Consider the following 25,238-nt stretch of genomic DNA (forward strand, 5'->3'; position numbering starts at 1 on the left):
AGAACTTTCTGGTCCTCGCTTGGCTTTTCTCTTCGTTGTGTGTTTTGTTTCGTACGTCGGCTGCAACGCGCCGTTAATCAGCATGGGCGTCGTCGTGCGGGAGGGGCGACACCGAACATCCTCCCCCCGGTTGAGTCTGCTCAACCTTAGAAGCTTCATCTGGTTGGTTGTCCTCGATCGGAAGGATGGAGATCTTGTTGATGGGGCGCCGGTAGGTCGATCCGTTCACGGTCACGTCAACTGCTCGTACAAATCCGTCTTCTCCTGGATAAACCGCCGTGATTCGTCCTAGCTTCCAATTAAGGGGTGGCAGAACTCGGTCGTGAAGCAAGACGATCATACCGACACGAACATTTGGCATTGCGCGCAAGTTTTTCTTCCGTGGTTGCAGTGTGTTTAAATATTCACGACTCCAGGCACGCCAAAAGTGCTCACGCATGAGCTGCAGGTGTTGCCACCGATCCAATCGGTTGGCGTTCAAATCCTCCAGAGACGGTTCAGCCGGGGCGGTGAGAGGACGGCCAATCAGGTAATGTGCCGGTGTGATCACCAGCGGGTCGGCAGGATCGTTGGACACAGCGAACATCGGGCGCGAGTTCAGTACGGCTTCGATTTCAGTCAGCACAGTTGAGAACTCTTCGTAAGTCAACTTCGCATTACCTACGATGCGCTTCAGGTGAGTTTTAGCGGATTTTACAGCTGCCTCCCATAGCCCACCGAACTCGGGAGCGTCCGGTGGAATAAAATGCCACTCGATCTCACGTTCTTGGCAAAATTGTACGATGCGCTGAACCGCTAGCTGATCCCGGAACTGCTTGTGAAGCTCGTGCAATTCGTGGTGAGCGCCCTTGAAGTTAGTTGCGTTGTTCGAATGCAACTCTTGAACGCACCCTCTGCGACTGATCATCCGTCGAAGTGCCGCCACGAATGCGTCGGTGCTGAGATCGGACACGAGCTCCAAATGCACCGCTTTGGTGGCCATACAGACAAAAACTGCCAAGTATGCCTTCACAAGAGTGGGTCGACGAGAACCTTGCTTGACCCAAAATGGACCGGCGTAGTCAACTCCAGTGGCGGCAAAAGGTGGTGAAGGAACAACTCTCGCTGGAGGTAAATTTCCCATCAGCTGCGTTGTACGAGTGGGGTCACACCGGAAGCACTTAACGCATCGCCGCGTAATTTTACGGATAGTAGATCTTGCGTTTAGCAACCAGAATCGTTGACGCAGGGCGTTGACAAGTCCGTTCTGACCGACATGCACAAAATCGATGTGCATTTCCTCTATCATCTTCCTCACCAGCGGGTCCTTGTCCGGGAGGATGATTGGGTGTCGACATTCAAATGCAAGCTGTGAGCGATCGAGACGACCGCCAACTCGGAGTAATCCCTCGTGAAGGATCGGTCGAAGGTTTCCGATCCGTTTGCAAGGCTCGTTGAGGCGAACGCGCCGAATCTCGTCTCCCAGATGAACGAGTTGAATCACCTTCAGTATTGCTTCCCTCGACTTGCGCAGCTCTATGATCGTCAAGATCTGGCCGCTCCTACGTTCAGCGGGTTTCTTCCGGCAGTTTTCGGCAAAACGCAAAGCGTAGCCGACGATTCGTTGGATCTTACGGAAGCTACTGCATCGGGAGAAGAGTGGGAAAGGTTCGATACTCACAGTAGGTGCTGCGAAGACTGCGTTCATCTCAGGGAGGTCATCGTCTGGCACTGCTTGAGGCGGGACAGTCTGGTAATTTTCGTAGGCGAGAAAATCCGGGCCGTACCACCAGAGCCGGTTGTCGCGCAGAAGTTCTGGCCCCTGACCGCGGGAAACTATGTCCGCAGGGTTGTTCTCCGTGTTGATATACTCCCATCGGAAGCCTTCGGTCTCGTCCTGAATGACAGCGATGCGATTTCTCACAAACTGCTTGAGTTGGTTGAGCGGTTTTTTAATCCAGGCCAGCACGATCATGCTATCGCACCACAGTACGACATCTTGGAACTCCATGTTCAGCTCGGTGATCACCTTTTTCACAAGACGTGTCAACAAAAGAGCACCGCAGCACTCCTTCCGAGGGATGGACAGCTCTTTCAGGGGGGCCAGCTTGGACTTGCTGGTCAGCAGCGACATCTTTGCCGAGCCGTCGGCAAAAATGCTTCGCAAATACACACAGGCTCCGTACGCTACGTTGGAAGCATCTGCAAACCCGTGCAACTCATAAGCTACCGCGTTGTTCGCCGTTACACGTCTCGGAACTTGGATCTGATTGAGCTTCGCCAGTGACACTTGAAGATCCTGCCAATGGCGCGCCACCTCTCCTTCGAGCGGATCGTCCCAGTCTGCCTTGATTTTCCAAAGATGCTGCGATTGTAGTTTGGCGAGGACGATAGCAGGCGAGAAGAGCCCGAGTGGGTCGTAGAACTTAGCAACCTCAGCGTAGATCCTTCTTTTGGTTACAACATCACTCGTCGACGGCCGGGTTTGGTTGGCAATCAGTAGGGTATCTGCTTCAGGGTCCCAGAGCAGTCCTAGAACCTTGATGACCTTGTTCGCGCCACTCTCCTCCAGCGGCACTTGCGTTTCACGTTCTTCTACAGGCACGTGCTTGAGGAACTCTACCGAGTTGGAGCACCATTTATGGACTGGGAAGCCACCGTGTCCGAGAAGCTGTTTCAATTGTTGCTGCGCCTCAATCGCTTCCGACACCGTTTCGGCTCCTGAGAGCATGTCGTCCATGTAAACCTCCTGCTGAACGATCCTTGCTGCAATCGGGAACTCGTCCTTCTCTTCTTCGGCCAGCTGGGCGAGGCATCGGGTTGCTTGGTACGGGGCTGATGCGGTACCGTACGTAACGGTGTCGAGTTCAAGCACCCGCAGCGGCTGTGTTGTCTGCTCTCGCCAAAAGATCCGTTGGTAGTGTCGATGTTCGGGGGCCATCAGAATTTGACGGTACATTTTGGAGATATCCGCCGTAAACGCAATCTTGTGAATCCGAAACCGCAACATGATGGCGTACAGCTCGCTTTGCACTACCGGACCGACGAGGAGAACGTCGTTCAGTGCCAAGTTGTTCGGGGACGTCCTTGCACTGGCATCAAAAACAACGCGGCACTTCGTGCTCGAGCTCGAGGGCCGCAGTACTGCGTGGTGCGGCAAGTAGAAGTTCTTCTGGCCTTGTGGATCGTCTGCTTCAATCACTTCGTGGCAATGGCCGAGAGCTTCGTATTCTCGAATGAACTGGATGTACTGGGTTTGGAGTTCCGGGTTTCGCATCAATCGCTTCTCGAGCATCAGGAATCGCTTCAGGGCAAGATCTCTGCAATCATCCAGATTGACCACGTTTTTCTTGAAGGGTTGCTGGACCACGAATCTTCCTGTTGGGTCACGTCGATAGGTGGACAGGAAGTGAGATTCGCAAGCAGCTTCTTCTCGCGAAAGTTTCGGGACGTCCGGCAAATCCTCAACTTGCCAGAACTGCTTCATCATTGTCTCGACTTCCTCCAAGGTGGCCATGTTAGAGTGCTGAATTGGTACGTCCGCGACGTACGGTTCCTTGAGGACCCCAGCAACGACCCATCCCAAATGGGTTTCTCGCAACTGTGGCAGATTATCTGACAGTCGGAGGTGCCTTGGTTTCAGGATGTCAAAGAAGAGTTCGCCGCCGATCAGCATGTCCACCTTGTCTGGAGTATGGAAATCTTGGTCGGCCAGTACAACTCCTTCCGGAAGACGCCAACCACTGACGTCGATCTTTCTTGATGGAATTTTTCCAGTCACTTTCGGTGTGACCAGACACTCAAGCGCACAGGCGAAAGAGGATACTCTGGATCGGAACTTCACTAGAACCTTGTCGCGGGCGTGGGTTCGCAACTCGTTGATTCCGGTGATAGGGACATTTGCTGGCTGCTTCTTTACTCCCAAACGGTTGGCCAGTTCCTCGGTCACGAAATTGACTTGGGAACCGCTGTCGAGAAGAACACGGCAAGGTTGGGGTTTGCCGTGTTTGTCGAGGGCATCTACCACTGCGGTCAGCAGTAGAACAGTCTTCGACCTGGTGGGAAACAGGCTTGAGCAGGATGCAGACACATGACGTACTTCCGAACTCGGCGCCTCCTCTACGGCAGGCTGTAGTGCTGTTGCTTCAGCAACGACTAATGGCTTGGGCTGGACGGCACGTCCAGGGATTGACGCTGCGTCATCGTGCAACAGCGTGTTGTGACGAGCTTCACATTTTCGGCACGCTTTCGTAGATGGACACCCGCTCACGAAGTGTCCCTTTCGCAGACAGTTGTAACAGAGTCCAGCTACTCGCACCTTTTCCCTCCTCTGGGGCATGGACAGAGAGGTCAAGGTCGAGCACTGGTAGTTACCGTGGGAACCACCGCAAAAGTCACACGTCGACTCGGATGCTGGAATGGCCGCCACGGCATGACTTCTCTGGGCTGGTTTGAACGTAGGTTTCGGCTTGGTTGCTGGTGGGCTTTGGTACTCGAACGCCACCTCACAGTTTTCCAGAATGTGGGCTCTGGACTTCAAGAACTCCATGGTCGGAGCGTATTTCGGTAGCTCTCCCTTCTTCTGCGTAGCCTCCCAGGCTTTACGTGTGGACTGGTCGAGCGCGTTAGTGATCAGAAATACAAGCATGTGCTCGGACACGCCAGTCAACTCCTGTTTCAGGTACCGCAGGCTCTCCACGTTGCGCGTAACTTCGTTTATCAGAGATCGCAACTCATTATGCGACTCGGACGTCATCCTTTTCAGCGACAGCAGGGCTCGTAGATGAGACTCGACGATCACACGCAGGTTATCGAAGCGTTCAGCGAGGTCGGCCCAGGCTTGTTTGTAGTTACCCTCGTTCAAGACCTTCGCGTCAATGCTCCCTTCGGCTTCCCCGACTAGCGCCTTTTCGAGATGGTACAACTTCACCACGTCTGAATCCCCGGAGTTGGCCATCAGGTCTAGAAAGATGGCTTTGAATTTCGGCCAGTTTGCGTAACTGCCGTCAAAAGAGGGGATTGGCACTTTCAAGGGGCGTTGCTGGACAACAACTTGCGGCTTGGTATTCGACGGCGTTGCATCTCGGTTCTTGACCTCCAGATACAGCTCTTCCACAGTCGTCGAGACCTCGAAGTACATGTCTTCGAACTCTTGGTAAATCGCCACTTGAGCCGGAAGTTCGTCGTCCGTTATCCACGTCATGACTTCATTGTGGCACCCGTTATATTCCTTGAAGGCGGCCGCCAGCATCTCCTTCATGACCTTGAGCGGTCCCACAGCAAGCTGCTTCTGCTTCTGCAGGTTCCGACGGACACCAACGATCCTCTGCCTCATCTGCTCTCGAAGCCGGAACAGGCCTTGTAGTTCCCTTGGAACTTGTTGTTGCACTTGCTGATTCGGGTTCCGGACAATGGCGCTCCGTACAGGGACAGCGAGTTTCTCTTCCGGAAACCCGATGAATCCGGTGTCGTCCGCCGAATGCATCGATTCGCGGTCATCATCACTGAATTCACCATCGGACATTGTTCCGGTTCACTTTTGAAGTGGCGCACACACACACGACTGGCTTTACACTTTTCGAACGCGATTCCGAACGTGTTTAAACACGTTTGCAGCGCGAGGCAGCAGCAGGAAACACTTCCAATCCGGTTCGGGATGGACCACTTTTATGTTTCACACGGCCTTGGCTTACTGTTCTGATTGTGGTGGACTGTTTTTCGGTTTGGTACCACAGAGGAAACACTTTAACTTAAGGTTCGGTTTTATTTAACTTTTCCGTTTCACTGGTTAAATTATTCCTCTTGGTGCTGCTGCTGCTAAGCGCTGCTTCCTTTCCGTTCGCGAGTGGAGAACTTTCTGGTCCTCGCTTGGCTTTTCTCTTCACTCAAAATAAAAGTTACCGGTTCAAAGGGTTGAAACTATCCTTTTAAACGGTACTCGAGGTTTACCCTTTGCAAAAGGGTACATTTTATCCTTTTAAAAGGGTTAAAACTATCCTTTGAATACACCTCGCTGGTATTACCCTTTTAAAAGGGTATTTCCCTTTGCGTACAAAGTGGCGCCACTTCGTCTCAACTCGCGAACTATATTTGTAAATAGATTTGACAGATCAAAGCAATTTGCCGTAAAATTTCACGTCCTCTCTTGCTCCTCTGCATTTTCCGCGTTTTTCCGCGTAATTTTCGCGAGTTGGTAGAAGTTTGAGGTGATCCTGATTAGTGATTTGTGCAGGTGATTCATTTTGCTGGTTTCCGAAGTTTTTTTTTTTGGAAAACGCAGGTTTGTTAGCACTTTGGAAACATGGAGGAAAAATGTTTAACATGTTTGTTTTTTTTTTTTTAAATTACAGACTCAAGTCAACATGGATGGAGTTTATGATGCTGTGGGAAACGAAATCGCGAGCGTTTTCAAAGGTATTTACCAATGATCTTTGATAAGGTGATGATAAGGTGGTTTAACGGTTTCAACCTTGAGCTGATCCGAATTTCAGGAAGATATGAAAAGTCTCAACTTTTCCAACTCTGATTCCCACTCCACAGCTCTGCTTTTTGAATCGTATCTCCGGAAATTCGAAGCGGCCAAAATCTTATGGTAGCATTAAGATTTTTTTTCAAGATTATTTTTGACGTCCAACAAATTGTTTACCAGTGTTTATCAAAATATTGTTGATGATATTATTAAATGAAAATATATGAAAACACCCAAAAGGCCATTCCCCCTTTAGAAACAAAATTTTAAAATATTATAAAATTATATCTCCGGTTGGTTTCATCCAATTTTGATGAAACCTTCAGGGCAGGTACACTTTTCAGTCTAGTTTGACCGTTAAGTTGGTTCCGAACACCGGATTGTTCCGGATTTATTGCAGATTTCCTTGGGGTACCTTTGTTTTTTCTTCAAAAGTAAAATTTTAGTGTAAAAAACTGAAGTAGTATCAAAAACAAATCCTCCTATTTATTCCTTATTTATTTTTAATTTTATTGTGGATACATTAAATTTGCCTTTAAATTTTAGATGGGATTTACCCGTAGAAATAAATTACAATTACAATTTAAACAATCTTGGCGAAAAATAAAAAGGTCAGAACATTCAAAAATTGATGCTCCATCATTCAAAATTCAAATTTCAAAAATTCGAAACTTTTTTTTATATCTTAAAAGTTTTTTAATCAAAATTTTTAAAAATTCAGATTAAAATTTTTTCGAATTTCTACAATCCATTTTTTTAATCCAAATTTCTAAATTCAGAATTTTGAAAATCTCAAATTCAAAACTCAAAAAAACTAAAAAATCAAAAATTCTAAATTAAAAAAAAAATCAAAATTTAAAAAAATCAAAATTAAAAAATCAAATATTTAAGAATTAAAGACAAAATTTGAAAACTAAAAAATATTAAATTTAAAACAATTTTAAAAATAAAAAAAAACAAATTTTAAAATTCTGAAATTCTAAAATTCTAAAATTCTAAAATTCTAAAATTCTAAAATTCTAAAATTCTAAAATTCTAAAATTCTAAAATTCTAAAATTCTAAAATTCTAAAATTCTAAAATTCTAAAATTCTAAAATTCTAAAATTCTAAAATTCTAAAATTCTAAAATTCTAAAATTCTAAAATTCTAAAATTCTAAAATTCTAAAATTCTAAAATTCTAAAATTCTAAAATTCTAAAATTCTAAAATTCTAAAATTCTAAAATTCTAAAATTCTAAAATTCTAAAATTCTAAAATTCTAAAATTCTAAAATTCTAAAATTCTAAAATTCTAAAATTCTAAGATTCTAAAATTCTAAAATTCTAAAATTCTAAAATTCTAAAATTCTAAAATTCTAAAATTCTAAAATTCTAAAATTCTAAAATTCTAAAATTCTAAAATTCTAAAATTCTAAAATTCTAAAATTCTAAAATTCTAAAATTCTAAAATTCTAAAATTCTAAAATTCTAAAATTCTAAAATTCTAAAATTCTAAAATTCTAAAATTCTAAAATTCTAAAATTCTAAAATTCTAAAATTCTAAAATTCTAAAATTCTAAAATTCTTAAATTCTTAAATTCTTAAATTCTAAAATTCTTAAATTCATAATTTCTTAAATTCTTAAATTCTTAAATTCTTAAATTCTTAAATTCTTAAATTCTTAAATTCTTAAATTCTTAAATTCTTAAATTCTTAAATTCTTAAATTCTTAAATTCTTAAATTCTAAAATTCTAAAATTCTAAAATTCTAAAATTCTAAAATTCTAAAATTCTAAAATTCTAAAATTCTAAAATTCTAAAATTCTAAAATTCTAAAATTCTAAATTCTTAAATTCTTAAATTCTTAAATTCTTAAATTCTTAAATTCTTAAATTCTTAAATTCTTAAATTCTTAAATTTAAATTCTTAAATTCTTAAATTCTTAAATTCTTAAATTCTTAAATTCTTAAATTCTTAAATTCTTAAATTCTTAAATTCTTAAATTCTTAAATTTTAAATTCTTAAATTCTTAAATTCTTAAATTCTTAAATTCTTAAATTCTTAAATTCTTAAATTCTTAAATTTTAAATTTTAAATTCTTAAATTCTTAAATTCTTAAATTCTTAAATTCTTAAATTCTTAAATTCTTAAATTCTTAAATTCTTAAATTTAAATTCTTAAATTCTTAAATTCTAAATTTTAAATTCTTAAATTCTTAAATTCTTAAATTCTTAAATTCTTAAATTCTTAAATTTAAATTCTTAAATTTAAATTTTAAATTCTTAAATTTAAATTCTTAAATTCTTAAATTCTTAAATTTAAATTTAAATTTAAATTCTTAAATTCTTAAATTCTTAAATTCTTAAATTTAAATTCTTAAATTCTAAATTCTTAAATTTAAATTTAAATTTAAATTTAAATTCTTAAATTCTTAAATTCTTAAATTCTTAAATTCTTAAATTCTTAAATTCTTAAATTTAAATTCTTAAATTCTTAAATTTTAAATTCTTAAATTCTTAAATTCTTAAATTTAAATTTAAATTTAAATTCTTAAATTCTTAAATTCTTAAATTCTTAAATTTAAATTCTTAAATTTAAATTCTTAAATTCTTAAATTCTTAAATTTAAATTCTAAATTCTTAAATTTAAATTCTTAAATTTAAATTCTTAAATTCTTAAATTTAAATTTAAATTCATAATTTCTTAAATTCTTAAATTCTTAAATTCTTAAATTCTTAAATTTAAAATTTTAAATTCTAAAATTCTAAAATTTAAAATTTAAAATTTAAAATTCTAAAATTTAAAATTCTAAAATTCTAAAATTCAAAATTTAAAATTCTAAAATTTAAAATTCTAAAATTTAAAATTTAAAATTCTAAAATTCTAAAATTTAAAATTTAAAATTCTAAAATTTAAAATTCTAAAATTCTAAAATTCTAAAATTTAAATTCTAAAATTCTAAAATTCTAAAATTCTAAAATTCTAAAATTTAAAATTCTAAAATTCTAAAATTCTAAAATTTAAAATTCTAAAATTTAAAATTCTAAAATTTAAAATTCTAAAATTCTAAAATTCTAAAATTCTAAAATTCTTAAATTCTTAAATTCTAAAATTCTTAAATTCATAAATTCTTAAATTCTTAAATTCTTAAATTCTTAAATTTAAATTCTTAAATTTAAATTCTTAAATTTTAAATTCTTAAATTTTAAATTTAAATTCTTAAATTTAAATTCTTAAATTCTAAAATTCTAAAATTTAAAATTCTAAATTTAAATTTAAATTTTAAATTTTAAATTCTTAAATTTAAATTCTTAAATTTAAATTTAAATTCTTAAATTCTTAAATTCTTAAATTCTTAAATTCTTAAATTCTAAATTCTTAAATTCTTAAATTCTTAAATTTTAAATTTTAAATTTTAAATTTAAATTCTTAAATTTAAATTCTTAAATTCTTAAATTTAAATTCTTAAATTCTTAAATTCTTAAATTTAAATTTTAAATTCTTAAATTCTTAAATTTTAAATTCTTAAATTTTAAATTCTTAAATTCTTAAATTTAAATTTAAATTTTAAATTTTTAAATTCTTAAATTCTTAAATTCTTAAATTTAAATTCTTAAATTTAAATTCTTAAATTTAAATTTAAATTTAAATTCTTAAATTCTTAAATTTAAATTTTAAATTCTTAAATTCTAAATTTCTAAATTTTAAATTTTAAATTCATAAATTCTTAAATTCTTAAATTCTTAAATTTTATTCTTAAATTCTTAAATTTAAATTTAAATTTTAAATTCTTAAATTCTAAATTCTAAATTTAAATTTAAATTCTAAAATTTAATTCATAATTTTTAAATTCTTAAATTTAAATTCTTAAATTCTTAAATTCTTAAATTTAAATTCTAAAATTCTAAAATTCTAAAATTTAAAATTTAAAATTCTAAAATTCTAAAATTCTAAAATTTAAAATTCTAAAATTTAAAATTCTAAAATTCTAAAATTCTAAAATTTAAAATTCTAAAATTCTAAAATTCTAAAATTCTAAAATTCTAAAATTTAAAATTCTAAAATTCTAAAATTCTAAAATTCTAAAATTTAAAATTCTAAAATTCTAAAATTCTAAAATTTAAAATTTAAAATTCTAAAATTTAAAATTCTAAAATTTAAAATTCTAAAATTCTAAAATTCTAAAATTTAAATTTAAATTCTTAAATTTTAAATTTAAATTCTTAAATTCTTAAATTTAAATTTAAATTCTTAAATTTTAAATTCTTAAATTTTAAATTCTTAAATTTAAATTCTTAAATTTAAATTCTTAAATTTTAAATTTTAAATTCTTAAATTCTTAAATTTAAATTTAAATTCTTAAATTCTAAATTTAAATTCTTAAATTTTAAATTCTTAAATTTAAATTTAAATTTAAATTCTTAAATTTAAATTCTTAAATTTAAATTCTTAAATTCTTAAATTCTTAAATTTTAAATTTAAATTCTTAAATTTAAATTCTTAAATTTAAATTCTTAAATTCTTAAATTCTTAAATTCTTAAATTCTTAAATTTAAATTTTAAATTCTTAAATTTAAATTTAAATTCTTAAATTCTTAAATTCTAAATTCTTAAATTTAAATTCTTAAATTTAAATTCTTAAATTTTAAATTTTAAATTTCTAAATTCTTAAATTCATAAATTCTTAAATTCTAAATTTTAAATTCTTAAATTTTAAATTCTTAAATTTAAATTCTTAAATTCTTAAATTTAAATTTTAAATTCTTAAATTTCTAAATTCTTAAATTTAAATTTAAATTCTTAAATTCTTAAATTCTTAAATTCTTAAATTCTTAAATTCTAAATTCTTAAATTCTTAAATTCTTAAATTCTTAAATTTAAATTCTTAAATTTAAAATTCTTAAATTCATAATTTCTTAAATTCTTAAATTTAAATTCTTAAATTCTTAAATTTAAATTCTTAAATTCTTAAATTCTTAAATTTTAAATTTAAAATTTAAAATTCTAAAATTCTAAAATTCTAAAATTTAAAATTTAAAATTCTAAAATTCTAAAATTTAAAATTCTAAAATTCTAAAATTCTAAAATTTAAAATTCTAAAATTCTAAAATTCTAAAATTCTAAAATTCTAAAATTCTAAATTCTAAAATTCTAAAATTTAAAATTCTAAAATTTAAAATTTAAAATTCTAAAATTCTAAAATTTAAAATTCTAAAATTCTAAAATTTAAAATTTAAAATTTAAAATTCTAAAATTCTAAAATTCTAAAATTTAAAATTCTAAAATTCTAAAATTCTAAAATTCTAAAATTCTAAAATTTAAAATTTAAAATTCTAAAATTCTAAAATTCTAAAATTCTAAAATTCTAAAATTCTAAAATTCTAAAATTTAAAATTTAAATTCTTAAATTTTAAAATTTAAATTTAAATTTTAAATTCTTAAATTCTTAAATTTAAATTCTTAAATTCTTAAATTCTTAAATTCTTAAATTCTTAAATTTAAATTCTTAAATTTAAATTCTTAAATTTTAAATTTAAATTTAAATTTAAATTTAAATTCTTAAATTCTTAAATTCTTAAATTCTTAAATTCTTAAATTCTTAAATTTAAATTTAAATTCTTAAATTCTTAAATTCTTAAATTCTTAAATTTTAAATTCTTAAATTTAAATTTTAAATTTTAAATTTAAATTCTTAAATTCTAAATTTAAATTTTAAATTTAAATTTAAATTCTTAAATTCTTAAATTCTTAAATTTAAATTCTTAAATTCTTAAATTTAAATTTTAAATTTAAATTCTTAAATTTAAATTTTAAATTCTTAAATTCTAAATTTAAATTCTTAAATTTTAAATTCTTAAATTTAAATTCTTAAATTCTTAAATTCTTAAATTTTAAATTCTTAAATTTTAAATTCTTAAATTCTTAAATTTAAATTTAAATTCTTAAATTTTAAATTTAAATTCTTAAATTCTTAAATTTAAATTCTTAAATTCTTAAATTTAAATTTCTAAATTCTAAATTCTTAAATTCATAAATTTTAAATTCTTAAATTCTCAAATTCTTAAATTCTAAATTCTTAAATTCTTAAATTCTTAAATTCTAAAATTCTTAAATTCTAAATTCATAATTTTAAATTCTTAAATTCTTAAATTCTTAAATTCTTAAATTCTTAAATTTAAATTCTTAAATTCTTAAATTTTAAATTCTTAAATTCTTAAATTCTTAAATTCTTAAATTCTTAAATTCTAAATTCTAAATTCTTAAATTTAAATTCTTAAATTCTTAAATTCTTAAATTTAAATTCTTAAATTCTTAAATTCTTAAATTCTTAAATTCTTAAATTCTTAAATTTAAATTTAAATTCTTAAATTTAAATTCTTAAATTCTTAAATTCTTAAATTCTTAAATTCTTAAATTCTTAAATTCTTAAATTTTAAATTCTTAAATTCTTAAATTCTTAAATTCTTAAATTCTTAAATTCTAAATTCTTAAATTCTTAAATTCTTAAATTCTTAAATTCTTAAATTTAAATTTAAATTCTTAAATTCTTAAATTCTTAAATTCTTAAATTCTTAAATTCTTAAATTCTTAAATTTAAATTCTTAAATTCTTAAATTCTTAAATTTTAAATTCTTAAATTCTTAAATTCTTAAATTCTTAAATTCTTAAATTCTTAAATTCTTAAATTTTAAATTTTAAATTCTTAAATTCTTAAATTCTTAAATTTTAAATTCTTAAATTTTAAATTCTTAAATTCTTAAATTTTAAATTCTTAAATTCTTAAATTCTTAAATTCTTAAATTTTAAATTCTTAAATTCTTAAATTCTTAAATTCTTAAATTCTTAAATTCTTAAATTCTTAAATTCTTAAATTCTTAAATTCTTAAATTCTTAAATTTAAATTCTTAAATTCTTAAATTCTTAAATTTTAAATTCTTAAATTCTTAAATTCTTAAATTTAAATTTTAAATTCTTAAATTCTTAAATTCTTAAATTTAAATTCTTAAATTCTTAAATTCTTAAATTCTTAAATTCTTAAATTCTTAAATTCTTAAATTCTTAATTTTAAATTCTTAAATTCTTAAATTTAAATTCTTAAATTCTTAAATTCTTAAATTCTTAAATTTTAAATTCTTAAATTCTTAAATTCTTAAATTCTTAAATTCTTAAATTCTTAAATTCTTAAATTCTTAAATTCTTAAATTCTTAAATTTTAAATTCTTAAATTTTAAATTCTTAAATTCTTAAATTCTTAAATTCTTAAATTCTTAAATTCTTAAATTCTTAAATTCTTAAATTCTTAAATTCTTAAATTTAAATTCTTAAATTCTTAAATTCTTAAATTCTTAAATTCTTAAATTCTTAAATTCTTAAATTCTTAAATTCTTAAATTTAAATTCTTAAATTCTTAAATTCTTAAATTCTTAAATTCTTAAATTTAAATTCTTAAATTCTTAAATTCTTAAATTCTTAAATTCTTAAATTCTTAAATTCTTAAATTCTTAAATTCTTAAATTCTTAAATTCTTAAATTCTTAAATTCTTAAATTCTTAAATTCTTAAATTTTAAATTCTTAAATTCTTAAATTCTTAAATTCTTAAATTTAAATTCTTAAATTCTTAAATTCTTAAATTCTTAAATTCTTAAATTCTTAAATTCTTAAATTCTTAAATTTTAAATTTTAAATTCTTAAATTCTTAAATTCTTAAATTCTTAAATTCTTAAATTCTTAAATTTCTAAATTCTTAAATTCTTAAATTCATAAATTCTTAAATTCTTAAATTCTTAAATTCTTAAATTCTTAAATTCTTAAATTCTTAAATTCTTAAATTCTTAAATTCTTAAATTCTTAAATTCTTAAATTATTAAATTCTTAAATTCTTAAATTCTTAAATTCTTAAATTCTTAAATTCTTAAATTCTTAAATTCTTAAATTTTAAATTCTTAAATTCATAAATTTAAATTCTTAAATTCTTAAATTCTTAAATTCTTAAATTCTTAAATTCTTAAATTCTTAAATTCTTAAATTCTTAAATTCTTAAATTCTTAAATTCTTAAATTCTTAAATTCTTAAATTCTTAAATTCTTAAATTCTTAAATTCTTAAATTCTTAAATTCTTAAATTCTTAAATTCTAAAATTCTTAAATTCATAATTTCTTAAATTCTTAAATTCTTAAATTCTTAAATTCTTAAATTCTTAAATTCTTAAATTCTTAAATTCTTAAATTCTTAAATTCTTAAATTCTTAAATTCTTAAATTCTTAAATTCTTAAATTCTTAAATTCTTAAATTCTTAAATTCTTAAATTCTTAAATTCTTAAATTCTTAAATTCTTAAATTCTTAAATTCTTAAATTCTTAAATTCTTAAATTCTTAAATTCTTAAATTCTTAAATTCTTAAATTCTTAAATTCTTAAATTCTTAAATTCTTAAATTCTTAAATTCTTAAATTCTTAAATTTTTAGTAGAAAATATTTCAAATATTGGAAATGCAATTTGTTTCGGAATGATTTGCAAAACGATTTTTTTTTGTGGTACTTTTCTTGACGTTTCTTGAGGTATTTTTAAAAGGATTTTTTGCTTTTATTCCTTCAAACATAAAACGAGTTTCATTTTTTTATCAAATACTTTCTGTATTAGTTTTTGAATGTTGGTCGCGATTTTTTTTACATGGCGCGAATTTCGCGCGGATTGGGGTTTCGGTCGGCGCGGATTTTTTTTCGACTTTCCCTTAACAACCCTGAAATACCCATCAATTGAAAATAAACAAACAGTCTATCCCACTTGCTCATATGGCATGTTTACTTTGAGTAAGGGTGGGATAGGCTGCTTGTTTACATCCAAGGTTTCGGCCTATTGAAAATTTACTATGGAATTGTACTATTTCTGTATTATTATTCACTAAATTTTTCAGTCATTTTGATTTCTTTTGCTATTTACAGAATTTGTACAATTTCTACTCTCTCGATCGGGCTGGAGCAATCTGTTGATTTAAGGTGATATTGATCTTTACTATTGTTAGAATTATTGTTTACATGGTATTTGCTTTTCAGGTGTTACAATGAAAAAATCTGGCTAATCAATCTGTATGCAGCTCAGGGCGATGGAAGTCGGCAGAATCGGTGACGTGCTAAAACCGTTCAACCCCTGTGAGAAGTTGTACCTGCCTTGAAGTCATTCGAGACAGTTTGTTGCTGGACGCGAATCGGCATTTGATTATTATAGTAATGATAGGATTATGTCGAACTGTACATAGAGTTGTAAGCAATAAAAACGGTCAAATCAAAATCTGATTTTATATTTAATTCACAACAAAATCCGAAAGATGGCGCCACTGGTCCAAAACATCACGATTGACTCATAGATGTCGCTAGTGAACGCATCGCTCCGTTGCGGTACCCTTTCAAAAGGGTACTACGCCAGTACCCTTTCGAAGGGTTTCGCCCCCGTACCCTTTCAAAAGGGTGACGACGGGTAAACTTGAAAAAAGGATAGAAAGTACCCTTTTAAGGGTTATTCTGATTTTGAGTGTTCGTTGTGTGTTTTGTTTCGTACGTCGGCTGCAACGCGCCGTTAATCAGCATGGGCGTCGTCGTGCGGGAGGGGCGACACCGAACAGGAACTTCTCGCCAAAATCTGTTCCTCGTGCTTCGCTGATGTTGCGCTCAAAAAAGCAAATCTCAAATTTTATTTTGGCTTTCTTTTTAAGGTGAAGCCGTTGATCATTTTTAAAGAAAATTGATCATCACTATAAAATATTCTCTATTAAATTCAATTTAGCGAATTTTAGCACCAAAAGTAATCAGCATGTGCCGGGTGTTGAGTGCAGCCATGCCAGATATACAGATAAATCTGTATTATACAGATTTTTTGATCCCAAAAATCACAAAAATCTGTATATACAGATTTTTTTAAAATGATTTAATTTAAAAATTTCAATAATTTTGAAATTGAATTATGCTTTAGTATGATTAAAAAGCTTAAATCTGTTGTGAAAAGTAAAAAAAAACTTCTATGGCTTCGAATTTGACATGATACAGATAAAATACAGATTTATTTTTAAGAAAATACAGATTTCCCATAAAATAATCTGGCAACGTTGGTTGAGTGTGGTTGAGTTCTTCAAGCCACTGAAAGAATTTTTGATCTAAATCAAATGCGTTTAAAAATTTATATAATTGTGTGGTACAATCATTGTGGTCCTAGTTGGCAATCATTGATTAATGACGATTACCAAAACTTTACAAGGAATGGGATAATCGTTACCAAAAGGAATCAGCATCAGCATGGCACCATTCTAAACAACTTGTTGAAGGAATTTTGTCAAAATCGAGGTCAAAATATTGAAAGCGACGCAAAATTTATATCTTTGAACGAAAAATCGTCGGAAGTCGTCGATGGAAGTCTTCACGTTAAAAAGATCTGAAAAACGGACCTCGCCGAACCAAATCCTGTCGTTTCGGGAAAATCAACATTCAAAATTTTGCAATTTCGATCAATTCCTATTTCCACAAAAATGCATGAAAACCATAAACAGAGCCATTTGAAATTAAGGTATTATTGCTATTAAAAATTGAGAAAAAGAAATTACGCTCTTTTCAAGAGCGTGCCTACATTTTCGCCCCACCGTATTCGCCACCAACCCAACCAAAACAACGGTATCACCCGTCAGGTTACGCCACAAAGCAGAAGTAAACAACCGATTCGCCTTTTTGTGTTTTTTTTTTTATTCATTTTTCGGGTTTTTAAGGAAATAAGTGGTTAAAAAACTGTTTTATCATTGTGAAACGTTCCAATAATAATACAGATAATACCGATATTTATAATAATACAGGATAATACAGTGATATTTGCGACCTCAGTGATAAAAAATGGGTCTAGAAAGCCTTCAGAAGGAGTCCGATTCAGGCCAAGAATCGTTGAGCAAGGATCACGGCTATGATACACCGTAAGTAGCAAGTTAACTTCAAGCAAGTAAACTTCAATATTGAAGTGACGTTCCTTGGGGTGTCCCGGCCGGAAGTGGGAGACAAGGCAGCTGACGTCTAGGCCACCCCGCGACGCCATCCTGCCTTCTCAATCTTTGCATAGCTTCAACGGTTACGGAGGCGATGATTTTGTACGGCATTCCTCCTAAACCTCCCTACGCTAACTTTTTGTCATGCAACTGCTCGACCCAGACTCCCCGGATGTCCCAAGAACCGGTAAATTACCGGACTTTCATGTCTAAGCGGTATACGCACTTCGGATGTTTCTTGACCCCTTTCCTTACGATCTGATCCGATTTTTCCGAATTTTTCGAACAGTTTTTATTTTAATAACATTCTAAACCGAGTTCTAAACACATTTTGTACACCTAATCAATCAATACTTTTATCATAAATCGACGCCAACATTTCAAAAAGCATCATGTACAAACCATGCGTTTTGAGAAAAACGCATTTGAATGTTGAGGATCCATTTTCAATTCCTATTTTAATATAAAAGCAAAATAAGATGTTCTGATGATAACAAACGATGAAAAACGTTGCTTTTATTGATACTTGATCATCCAAATTAAATAAAACATTATTTCCGTAATTTTATTTGAGAAAAACAAACATAACTTCTTTTGAAATCACCAACGTCTATATCACCCTGCTGTCATTGAGGGGAACGCTTTGTTATGATTCGTTTTTCTTCGCCGAATGTACATGGCGCTTTGTTCATGTTGCTTTTTTTTCGTCACGAGGTTCATGTAGTCTTTTGTTTGACAGGTTGACAGGGCTATATAAACATGTTTATATAGCCCTGTCAACCTGTCAAACAAAAGACTACATGAACCTCGTGACGAAAAAAAAAAGCATCATGAAAAAAGCGCCATGTACATACGGCGAAGAAAAGCGAATCATAACAAAGCGTCCCCCTCAATGACAGCAGGGTGATATCGACGTTGGTGATTTCAAAAGAAGTTATGTTTGTTTTTCTCAAATAAAATTACGGAAATAATGTTCTATTAATTTTGGATGATCACGTTTCAATAAAAGCAACGTTTTTCATCGTTTGTTATCATCAGAACATCTTATTTTGCTTTTATATTAAAATGGGAATTGAAAATGGATGCTCAAAATTTAAATACGTTTTTCTCAAATAGGATGGTGTGTACATGATGCTTTTTGAAATGTTGGCATCGAAATATGCTTTATCGTTGTGATAATATCACCAATTTAAACTTAATTTTAAGACCCAATTTTCATTGCTTTGTTTGAACACTCTAAATCAGAAGTACCTCTTAAAAAGGGTTCTATCCTCGGTTCTATCTACCCTTTATCTGTCATCACAAGGAAAACAATCCCTTTTTGAGGGTTACTTCCACCCTTTTTTCAAGTTTACCGGAAGTAACCCTTTGCAAATGGGTAACGACGGGACAACTTGAAAAAAGGATGGAAGTAGATAGAACCCGTTTTGAGGGGTACTTCTGATTTTGAGTGTATCTGTAACTTTCAGCAACCGTGTATTGTTTATGTTTGTTAATTTTGACAGTTGATCATCAGAAGAAAATTTTTTTGCTTTGCCGCAGAGAAAATCTATTGAATTTTGCATCAGAATTCTTTTGATTCTTCACGAATAACGAATTGAAATATCACTTTTCAGAATGGAATCTCCGCCTGCGGACCAGCCCCGGAGCTGCTACGCGTGCCTCCAGCAACCCAGCGACTTTATACCGATCGCCGACGAAGTCGGACCCAAAGCCGAACTACCCAGCACCGCGGAACCAATCGGTCGGACATCCTCCTACCGGGGCGATATCATTGCCAAACACTTCTGGTTTGAGGTGAGATTGTTTATTTAAATTTAGGTTATCAAACTGTACTCAAATGACACCGGAACAATGACATTGCATTGCAGAAGGACGACCTGATGCGGGGCGTGATCTGCACCAGCTGCTGGTCCAAAATCGAAGACTTTCACCAGTTCTACAGCGAGATCGAGCAAGCGCACGAGCACAAGCTGGGCTTCACGATCGTCCAGATAAAGCAGGAGGATGGTGTGGAGGTGGAGGAGGAGCAGGAGGAGATCGTCGTGGAACCGATAACTGCGGAGGAAATTGAGAGGGAGGAGGAGGAGGCAGAGTTGAAGCGTGAGGAAGTCAATGTTTCGGAAACTGAGGATGATGATGACGATGAAGAGGAGGAGGAGGAGGAAGATGATGAATTTGAGCTGGAACCGGATCAACCGAAACGGCGAAAACGGATCAAGAAGAAAGGGACCAAACTAGCGGAACGGATGGCGAAGAGCGACAGCTTGATCGCGCAGTTCTGCAAAATGTTCTGCGACCAGTGCTCGCAGGAGTTTCCCAACTTTAGTCAGCTGTACGCGCACAGCGCCGCCGTTCACCAGCGAAAGCCGGCCGTGTTCTGCTGCGATCGCAAGTTCAACAACCGGATCCGGCTGTTCGATCACATCCAGCGGCACGTGGATCCGGATCGGTTTCAGTGCAAGCACTGCAAGCGCGTCTGTTTGGATCGGGAGAGCTTGAAGAGGCACACGGTTATGGTGCACACGCCGGAGGAGAAGCGACCGTTCAAGTGCGATCGATGTCCAAAGTCCTACACCATTCAGAACGAGTTCGTCAAGCACGTCAAGTACCACCAGGCGATGGACACGAAGGAGTTCCCGTGTGGGCTGTGCGATAAGTTGTGGGTGTTTCTTTAACCGACTTCAAAGAAAGCATGATTGATCCACCTCTTCCTTTCAGCTTCGGCAACGCGGCCCTGCTCAAGCAGCACAACAAGAACGTCCACTCGACGACGTACGAGTTCGTGTGTGACACGTGCGCCAAAGGGTTCAACTCGCGCGGCCTGTTCACGAAGCACCTGAAAGAGCACGACCCGAAGGTGCGCGCCGAGAAGGCCCAGTGCCCGATCTGCTTCCAGTGGCTGCTCAAGGTCAGCCTGAGCAAGCACGTGATGCGGCACAACTCGGGCGGTCCGGTGCGGTGTGACCTGTGCGGGAAGGAGTCACCGAACCTGTTGGCGCTGCGCAGCCACAAGCAGTTCTTCCACAAAGAGGCCAAGTTCGGGTGTAGCGTGTGCGATAAGGTGTTCAAGCGGGCGATCAGCTTGAAGGAACACATGGCTACGCACAGCGGAGCCGTGCTGTATACGTGTCCGCACTGCCCGAAGACGTTCAACTCGAACGCGAACATGCACTCGCACCGGAAGAAGATGCACCCGCAGGAGTGGCTGGACGCGAAGATGCAGCGGCTGACGAAGCACGAAACCAAAGGGGAGGAGGGGGAGGGGGAATAAAGATGTTTGATGGTTGACTTTATTTTGTTGAAATTTGAGAGAAATTCCCTCTTTTTAGCATGCTCGTGGAACGAACACAAGGTAAGTCCCCGAGGATCATCCAACCAATGTGTTTTACTCAGAAAGAAATAAAAAAAGGCGCTGAAGGGATTCCAAGTGAATTCTGAAGGGCTGAAACGTCATTCGATAAACAATTGTGCTTGCGAAAAGTTGTGTTTACTACATTTTAAAAAACAGTGAAGTGCAGGTACCAAGCCGAAAGGTTAAGCGATCTACTTTTCAAGCAAAAAGTTAAGGTTTTCGAGAGTTGGGGATGACAAACCAACCGTGCCACAACGCGTGAAGGAAGGAATGAAGACGCTTCCAACAATCTTGCAACAACGATCTGTGTTACCTGGTATTGAACGATCTGGAGGAGCGAGTGACAGTTGATTTGACGGAACAAGCGGAGCGGATCTCTACAGGTCCGAACCGGATCTGTAAATAGACGCACAACTCCGCGATGGCAAGGTCGAGCGTGCTCTGGAGCTGTGATACAGAATAACTACAAGCCAAGTGTGTGTGTAGGCGATGACATGATAACAAGAGATTTGGAAAAAGGATTTAACAACAAACTATCCAACGCCCGAGGGGGCTCAAGCTACGGCGATGACTAGCCATCGCCGGGCTCCGTCCGCCACCGTACGGGACGCTACATGTTAATCTTCTGGGTTTTGTGGCTTCTAGTTACGTGGGTGTTTATTTTGCATCATCTCTTCGGAAAAGTAAAGCGACAAATCTTCTATATCGATCAACGTGGCGTCCTGGCTCATCTGCAGCTCGTCGCGCTCCATCAGCAGCTGCACCAGCTCGTCATTCAACAGTTCTATATACCTCTGTAAGTCGTTAACAATAACTTGTAGTTGAGCGATGTTCAAGTTGGTGAGGAACTGGCGCGAGACGCGCCGTTTATCCTCCTGCAGCTGGCAGCCCGCCTTCTGGACCGCCGTCCGGATCACCTCGGTGACCGAGTGGTGGGGGTGCGGCGTGCCCGACTCGTCGTCGTACTCCACGGTGTTGCAGTTGTCATCCGCGTAAGACGACGACGACGATGTGCTCGGATACTCGACGTGGAACTGCATGTGCTGAAGTGACTGAAGCTGTGACTCCTGAAGCGCGTAGTTCGCCTTCCAAACGTCCATGATGTCGATCATTTCTTCGTCCTCATGCTCGTACGAATCGGGGGAGTGAAAATCTCTCTCCACCACGGAGCTGTTATCGGACCCTTTGTGAAGCACTGCTGTGGGTTCGTACTTTTTCTGCACGCACTCCATCTTTGCTGCGTTTCGAGTTCCGACGTTACGCGCTTACTCGGTGGTTTCCGCTGGAGAACTCGATATCGCCATCGTTTGCGGGCCGCAGGCCGTCAACTTGCACCACAAAGCACTTGGGATATTCGCTGGCCAACGTCTAGATTACAGCGATTGGATCGCTTCGCTCCATTGAAAACTTTGCTTCTTCTGGAACAGTTTTCCACAAAAGAAAGTGCGCATGCTCGCGTCCTCGAGTATTGCTGCTGCGGTCCTCTTCAAGCAGATGACACTCTCTGATATCCTGTGCCGCCTGATACGGCCTGATATCCGCGTTGGTGGTGACGTGTGCGTTGGCGGAACGACAAATCGATGAACTCTGAATAATGGATGTGCGAGACTCGGTGGCAGCAGTTCAACTAGTCACTGATTTCCGTTACAAATCACCGGATAGTTCCTTTGTCTGAACCTCAAGCGAACCACCTTGACGTTCTACTTTTAGTTCCAGCTACAGTTCACGACACTGACCCTCGTAACACTGTTCGGTCATCGGCGTACGACTAATTGCAATCCCTTTATGCAACTGACCGCACGAAACAACAATGCAGCGCGCTGGTCGATTTATCCCGAGGGTGTCACCGTTGTTATCCCACCACCACGTCGTAAATAGACTGACGTCGGCGACCCACGTGAACCTCCCCACACCACAAAGCGGTTGACCTTGGCCACTTGCGCGCAAGCGCAGAAACCACGTCGTCACAAGACTCGAGACAGTGTCGCCTCGTCGAGGCCATTCCGGCGAAAACAACAACAATGTATCGGAACGCCATCAACGACCCGCACCAGTGTCGGCTGTGCCTTCGGGTGTGCGAGGACGCCTTCCTGGAGAGCATCTTCAGCGAGAGCGAGTACAGCATCGCGCACCAGATCTTCGAGTGCACCTCGATCCGGGTAACGCGCCAGGACAACCTGACCAAGATCTGCCGGAACTGCGCGGCGCTGCTGTTCGTGACCACCGAGTTCCGGAACGCGTGCTTCAAGACGAACCGCCTGCTCGCGGAGGACTTTGTCATCCTGGAGGTGGGCGAGTGGACGGAGCCGGCGAGCCGGGCCGCGCTCGCCGAGTGCTCCCAGCTGATCGTGAAGCACCGCCAGCAGGTGGACTATCTGTACGCGAGCGTCGTCCCGGACTCGGAGGCGTACCTGGCGGGATCGCTGGCGATCGAGCGGGAACTGTTCAACTCGGCGACGGAAAAGGAGCAGAAGGATGTGGACGGTCGAGCTGAAGCGAGGCTTGTTAGCGCAGAGCTGGAAGCGGAAGAACCCGACCCGGAGATCATTCAGGAAATCACCAAGTTCTTGGAGGAGCAGCAAACCATCGACGGTGGGAACCTCTGCGAGATCTGCAGGTTGGACGATGCGAAACCACAGGAAGTCGAGAAGAACAAGCGGCAACAACGCGTCTGTGGAATGTGTCAGCAAATGATCTGTCTCGTAAGTGCTTGGCAGAGCTTGGCACGACGAAGCGGTAGGAGACGACCGGCGACAAACGTCGCAACCAGACTCCAAACGATACAGGAAGCGCTGAGGCACGTTTCGAAGCTTCTGGATGACCTGCAGACACTTCTTCGGAAGAGCGACACTGTAAAACCAGCAATCAAGCTTAAACCTTCAAGAAATCGAAAGAAAGCCACCTGCCCGCAATGTGCCAAGCAGATCGACAGCTGGAAGCTGAAGGCACATCTGAACGAGCACGAAGACAGGAAACCCTTCCGGTGCGAGCAGCCGGGCTGCGACAGCGCATTCAGCGGAGCCGACCTGTTGAGGCGACACGGCAAGGTGTGGCATACCGACCACTTCTACAAGAGCTGCCCGAGCTGCGGCAAGCGGTGCAAGACGCAGGGCATCTACAAGACGCACGTGTCGTACCACGAGGAGCCGAAGCTGCCGTGCGAGGTGTGCGGGAAGCTGATGCGGAACCAGTAGGTCTTCAAATCAACTCAAGAGTCCAGTAACAACAAAAGAGTTTTTCTTCTTTCAGACGCGCCATGTGGAAGCACCGGAAGTCGCACGAGAGTCCCGAGCAGCGGAAGCATGTGTGCGAGGTGTGCGGCAAGCGGTTTGCGGTGGCGTACACGCTGCGGGTTCACCGCCGGACGCACACCAACGAGAAACCGTATCCGTGTGGGAGCTGCGAGAAGCGGTTCCAGTACAAGTGCTTGCTCAAGAGTCACGTCGAGAGGCATCACAAGGGGGTGGGGGAAGGGGCGGAATAAAGAGACGATGGATCCGATTTTTCTTTCTTGGTTAATCATTCGGTGAGGTCCAGGATCTTGTCAACCTTCAGCGACAAAGAACCCACAGCTTGCCTTCTCCAAATCAGCTTTATCAGTGCTGCAGATCTAAAAAAACCTGCAAAATGCAGAAAACAAAAGAAATTGTCTTTACCAATCTTTACCAAGTTGTACCAACCAGCAACCTCTGGATTGTGAGTCCAGTGCACTGTCCGATTGATCCACACAGGCGGGACCGAAATTAGGTAAACAGAGTGAGAAAAAAAACTTTATTATGACCATATATACAAATATCAATTTTCAGACTTAAAAATTCAATTTAAAAAAATCTAAAATGTTGAAATTCAACATTTTAGATTTTTTAAAATAAAAATTATAGAAAAACAAACATTTGAAATTTCAGAAATTTCAAATAAATTTCAAAAATAATAAAGGACATTTCATTCAAAATGTATAATCTGAAATTTGGAAATTCTTGATAAAAAATATGCAGAATTGAATAATAATTTAAATATTAAAGAATTTATAATTTGAAGAGCTCAAAATTCGAAGCTTGAAAAATTTAATTTTTAACAATCTGAAAATCATAAATTCAAAAATACAAATTTACGAAAAAAAAAAACTTAAATTATAACATTCAAAAATTCTTTTTTTTCATAAATTATAAACTCCAGATTCAAGAATTTAAGAATGTAAGAAATAACTAATTTAAAAATTTTAGTATTTTGGAATTTAAGAACTTAAGAAATCAAGAATTAAAAAATTAAAAAAATAAGAATTTAAAAATTTTAGAATTCAAAAAAATTAAGAAAAACTTTTAAAAATATTTGCACCAGCCTAATTTTGATATTTTAGAATTTAAGTTTTATTAATTTACAAATTTCTAATATTACCGTTGTATCCAGGTTTTTAAGCGAAGATGGCGTTCGAATGGTG

The 25,238-nt window shown here is 35.4% G+C and overlaps 4 protein-coding genes and 1 long non-coding RNA gene across 5 annotated transcripts; 3 read left to right on the forward strand and 2 right to left on the reverse strand.

The window, feature by feature from the left end:
- Window positions 1-73: 73 nt before the first annotated feature.
- Window positions 74-5,503, reverse strand: LOC119771109. Its single transcript, XM_038266504.1, has one exon. The coding sequence runs from the start codon at window positions 5,501-5,503 to the stop codon at window positions 74-76; it is 5,430 nt and encodes a 1,809-aa protein (XP_038122432.1).
- A 403-nt stretch (window positions 5,504-5,906) lies between these two features.
- On the forward strand, window positions 5,907-15,905 carry LOC119765176. Its single transcript, XR_005276544.1, has 4 exons — window positions 5,907-6,259; window positions 6,330-6,393; window positions 15,371-15,424; window positions 15,482-15,905. It is a non-coding gene; the product is annotated as an uncharacterized LOC119765176 (long non-coding RNA).
- Window positions 15,906-18,920: 3,015 nt separating this feature from the next.
- LOC119765491 (transcription factor grauzone-like) lies at window positions 18,921-20,767 on the forward strand. Its single transcript, XM_038249462.1, has 3 exons — window positions 18,921-19,242; window positions 19,317-20,107; window positions 20,167-20,767. Exons 1-3 carry the CDS (start codon window positions 19,063-19,065, stop codon window positions 20,717-20,719), a joined length of 1,524 nt encoding a protein of 507 aa, XP_038105390.1. The 5' UTR covers window positions 18,921-19,062; the 3' UTR covers window positions 20,720-20,767.
- Window positions 20,768-21,441: 674 nt separating this feature from the next.
- LOC119771110 lies at window positions 21,442-22,032 on the reverse strand. Its single transcript, XM_038266505.1, has one exon. The coding sequence runs from the start codon at window positions 22,030-22,032 to the stop codon at window positions 21,442-21,444; it is 591 nt and encodes a 196-aa protein (XP_038122433.1).
- A 532-nt stretch (window positions 22,033-22,564) lies between these two features.
- On the forward strand, window positions 22,565-24,299 carry LOC119765204 (zinc finger and SCAN domain-containing protein 31-like). Its single transcript, XM_038248604.1, has 2 exons — window positions 22,565-23,990; window positions 24,050-24,299. Exons 1-2 carry the CDS (start codon window positions 22,822-22,824, stop codon window positions 24,282-24,284), a joined length of 1,404 nt encoding a protein of 467 aa, XP_038104532.1. The 5' UTR covers window positions 22,565-22,821; the 3' UTR covers window positions 24,285-24,299.
- Window positions 24,300-25,238: the final 939 nt, after the last annotated feature.

This window comes from Culex quinquefasciatus, chromosome 1, assembly GCF_015732765.1.
Source record: "Culex quinquefasciatus strain JHB chromosome 1, VPISU_Cqui_1.0_pri_paternal, whole genome shotgun sequence".
Taxonomy (NCBI): domain Eukaryota; kingdom Metazoa; phylum Arthropoda; class Insecta; order Diptera; family Culicidae; genus Culex; species Culex quinquefasciatus.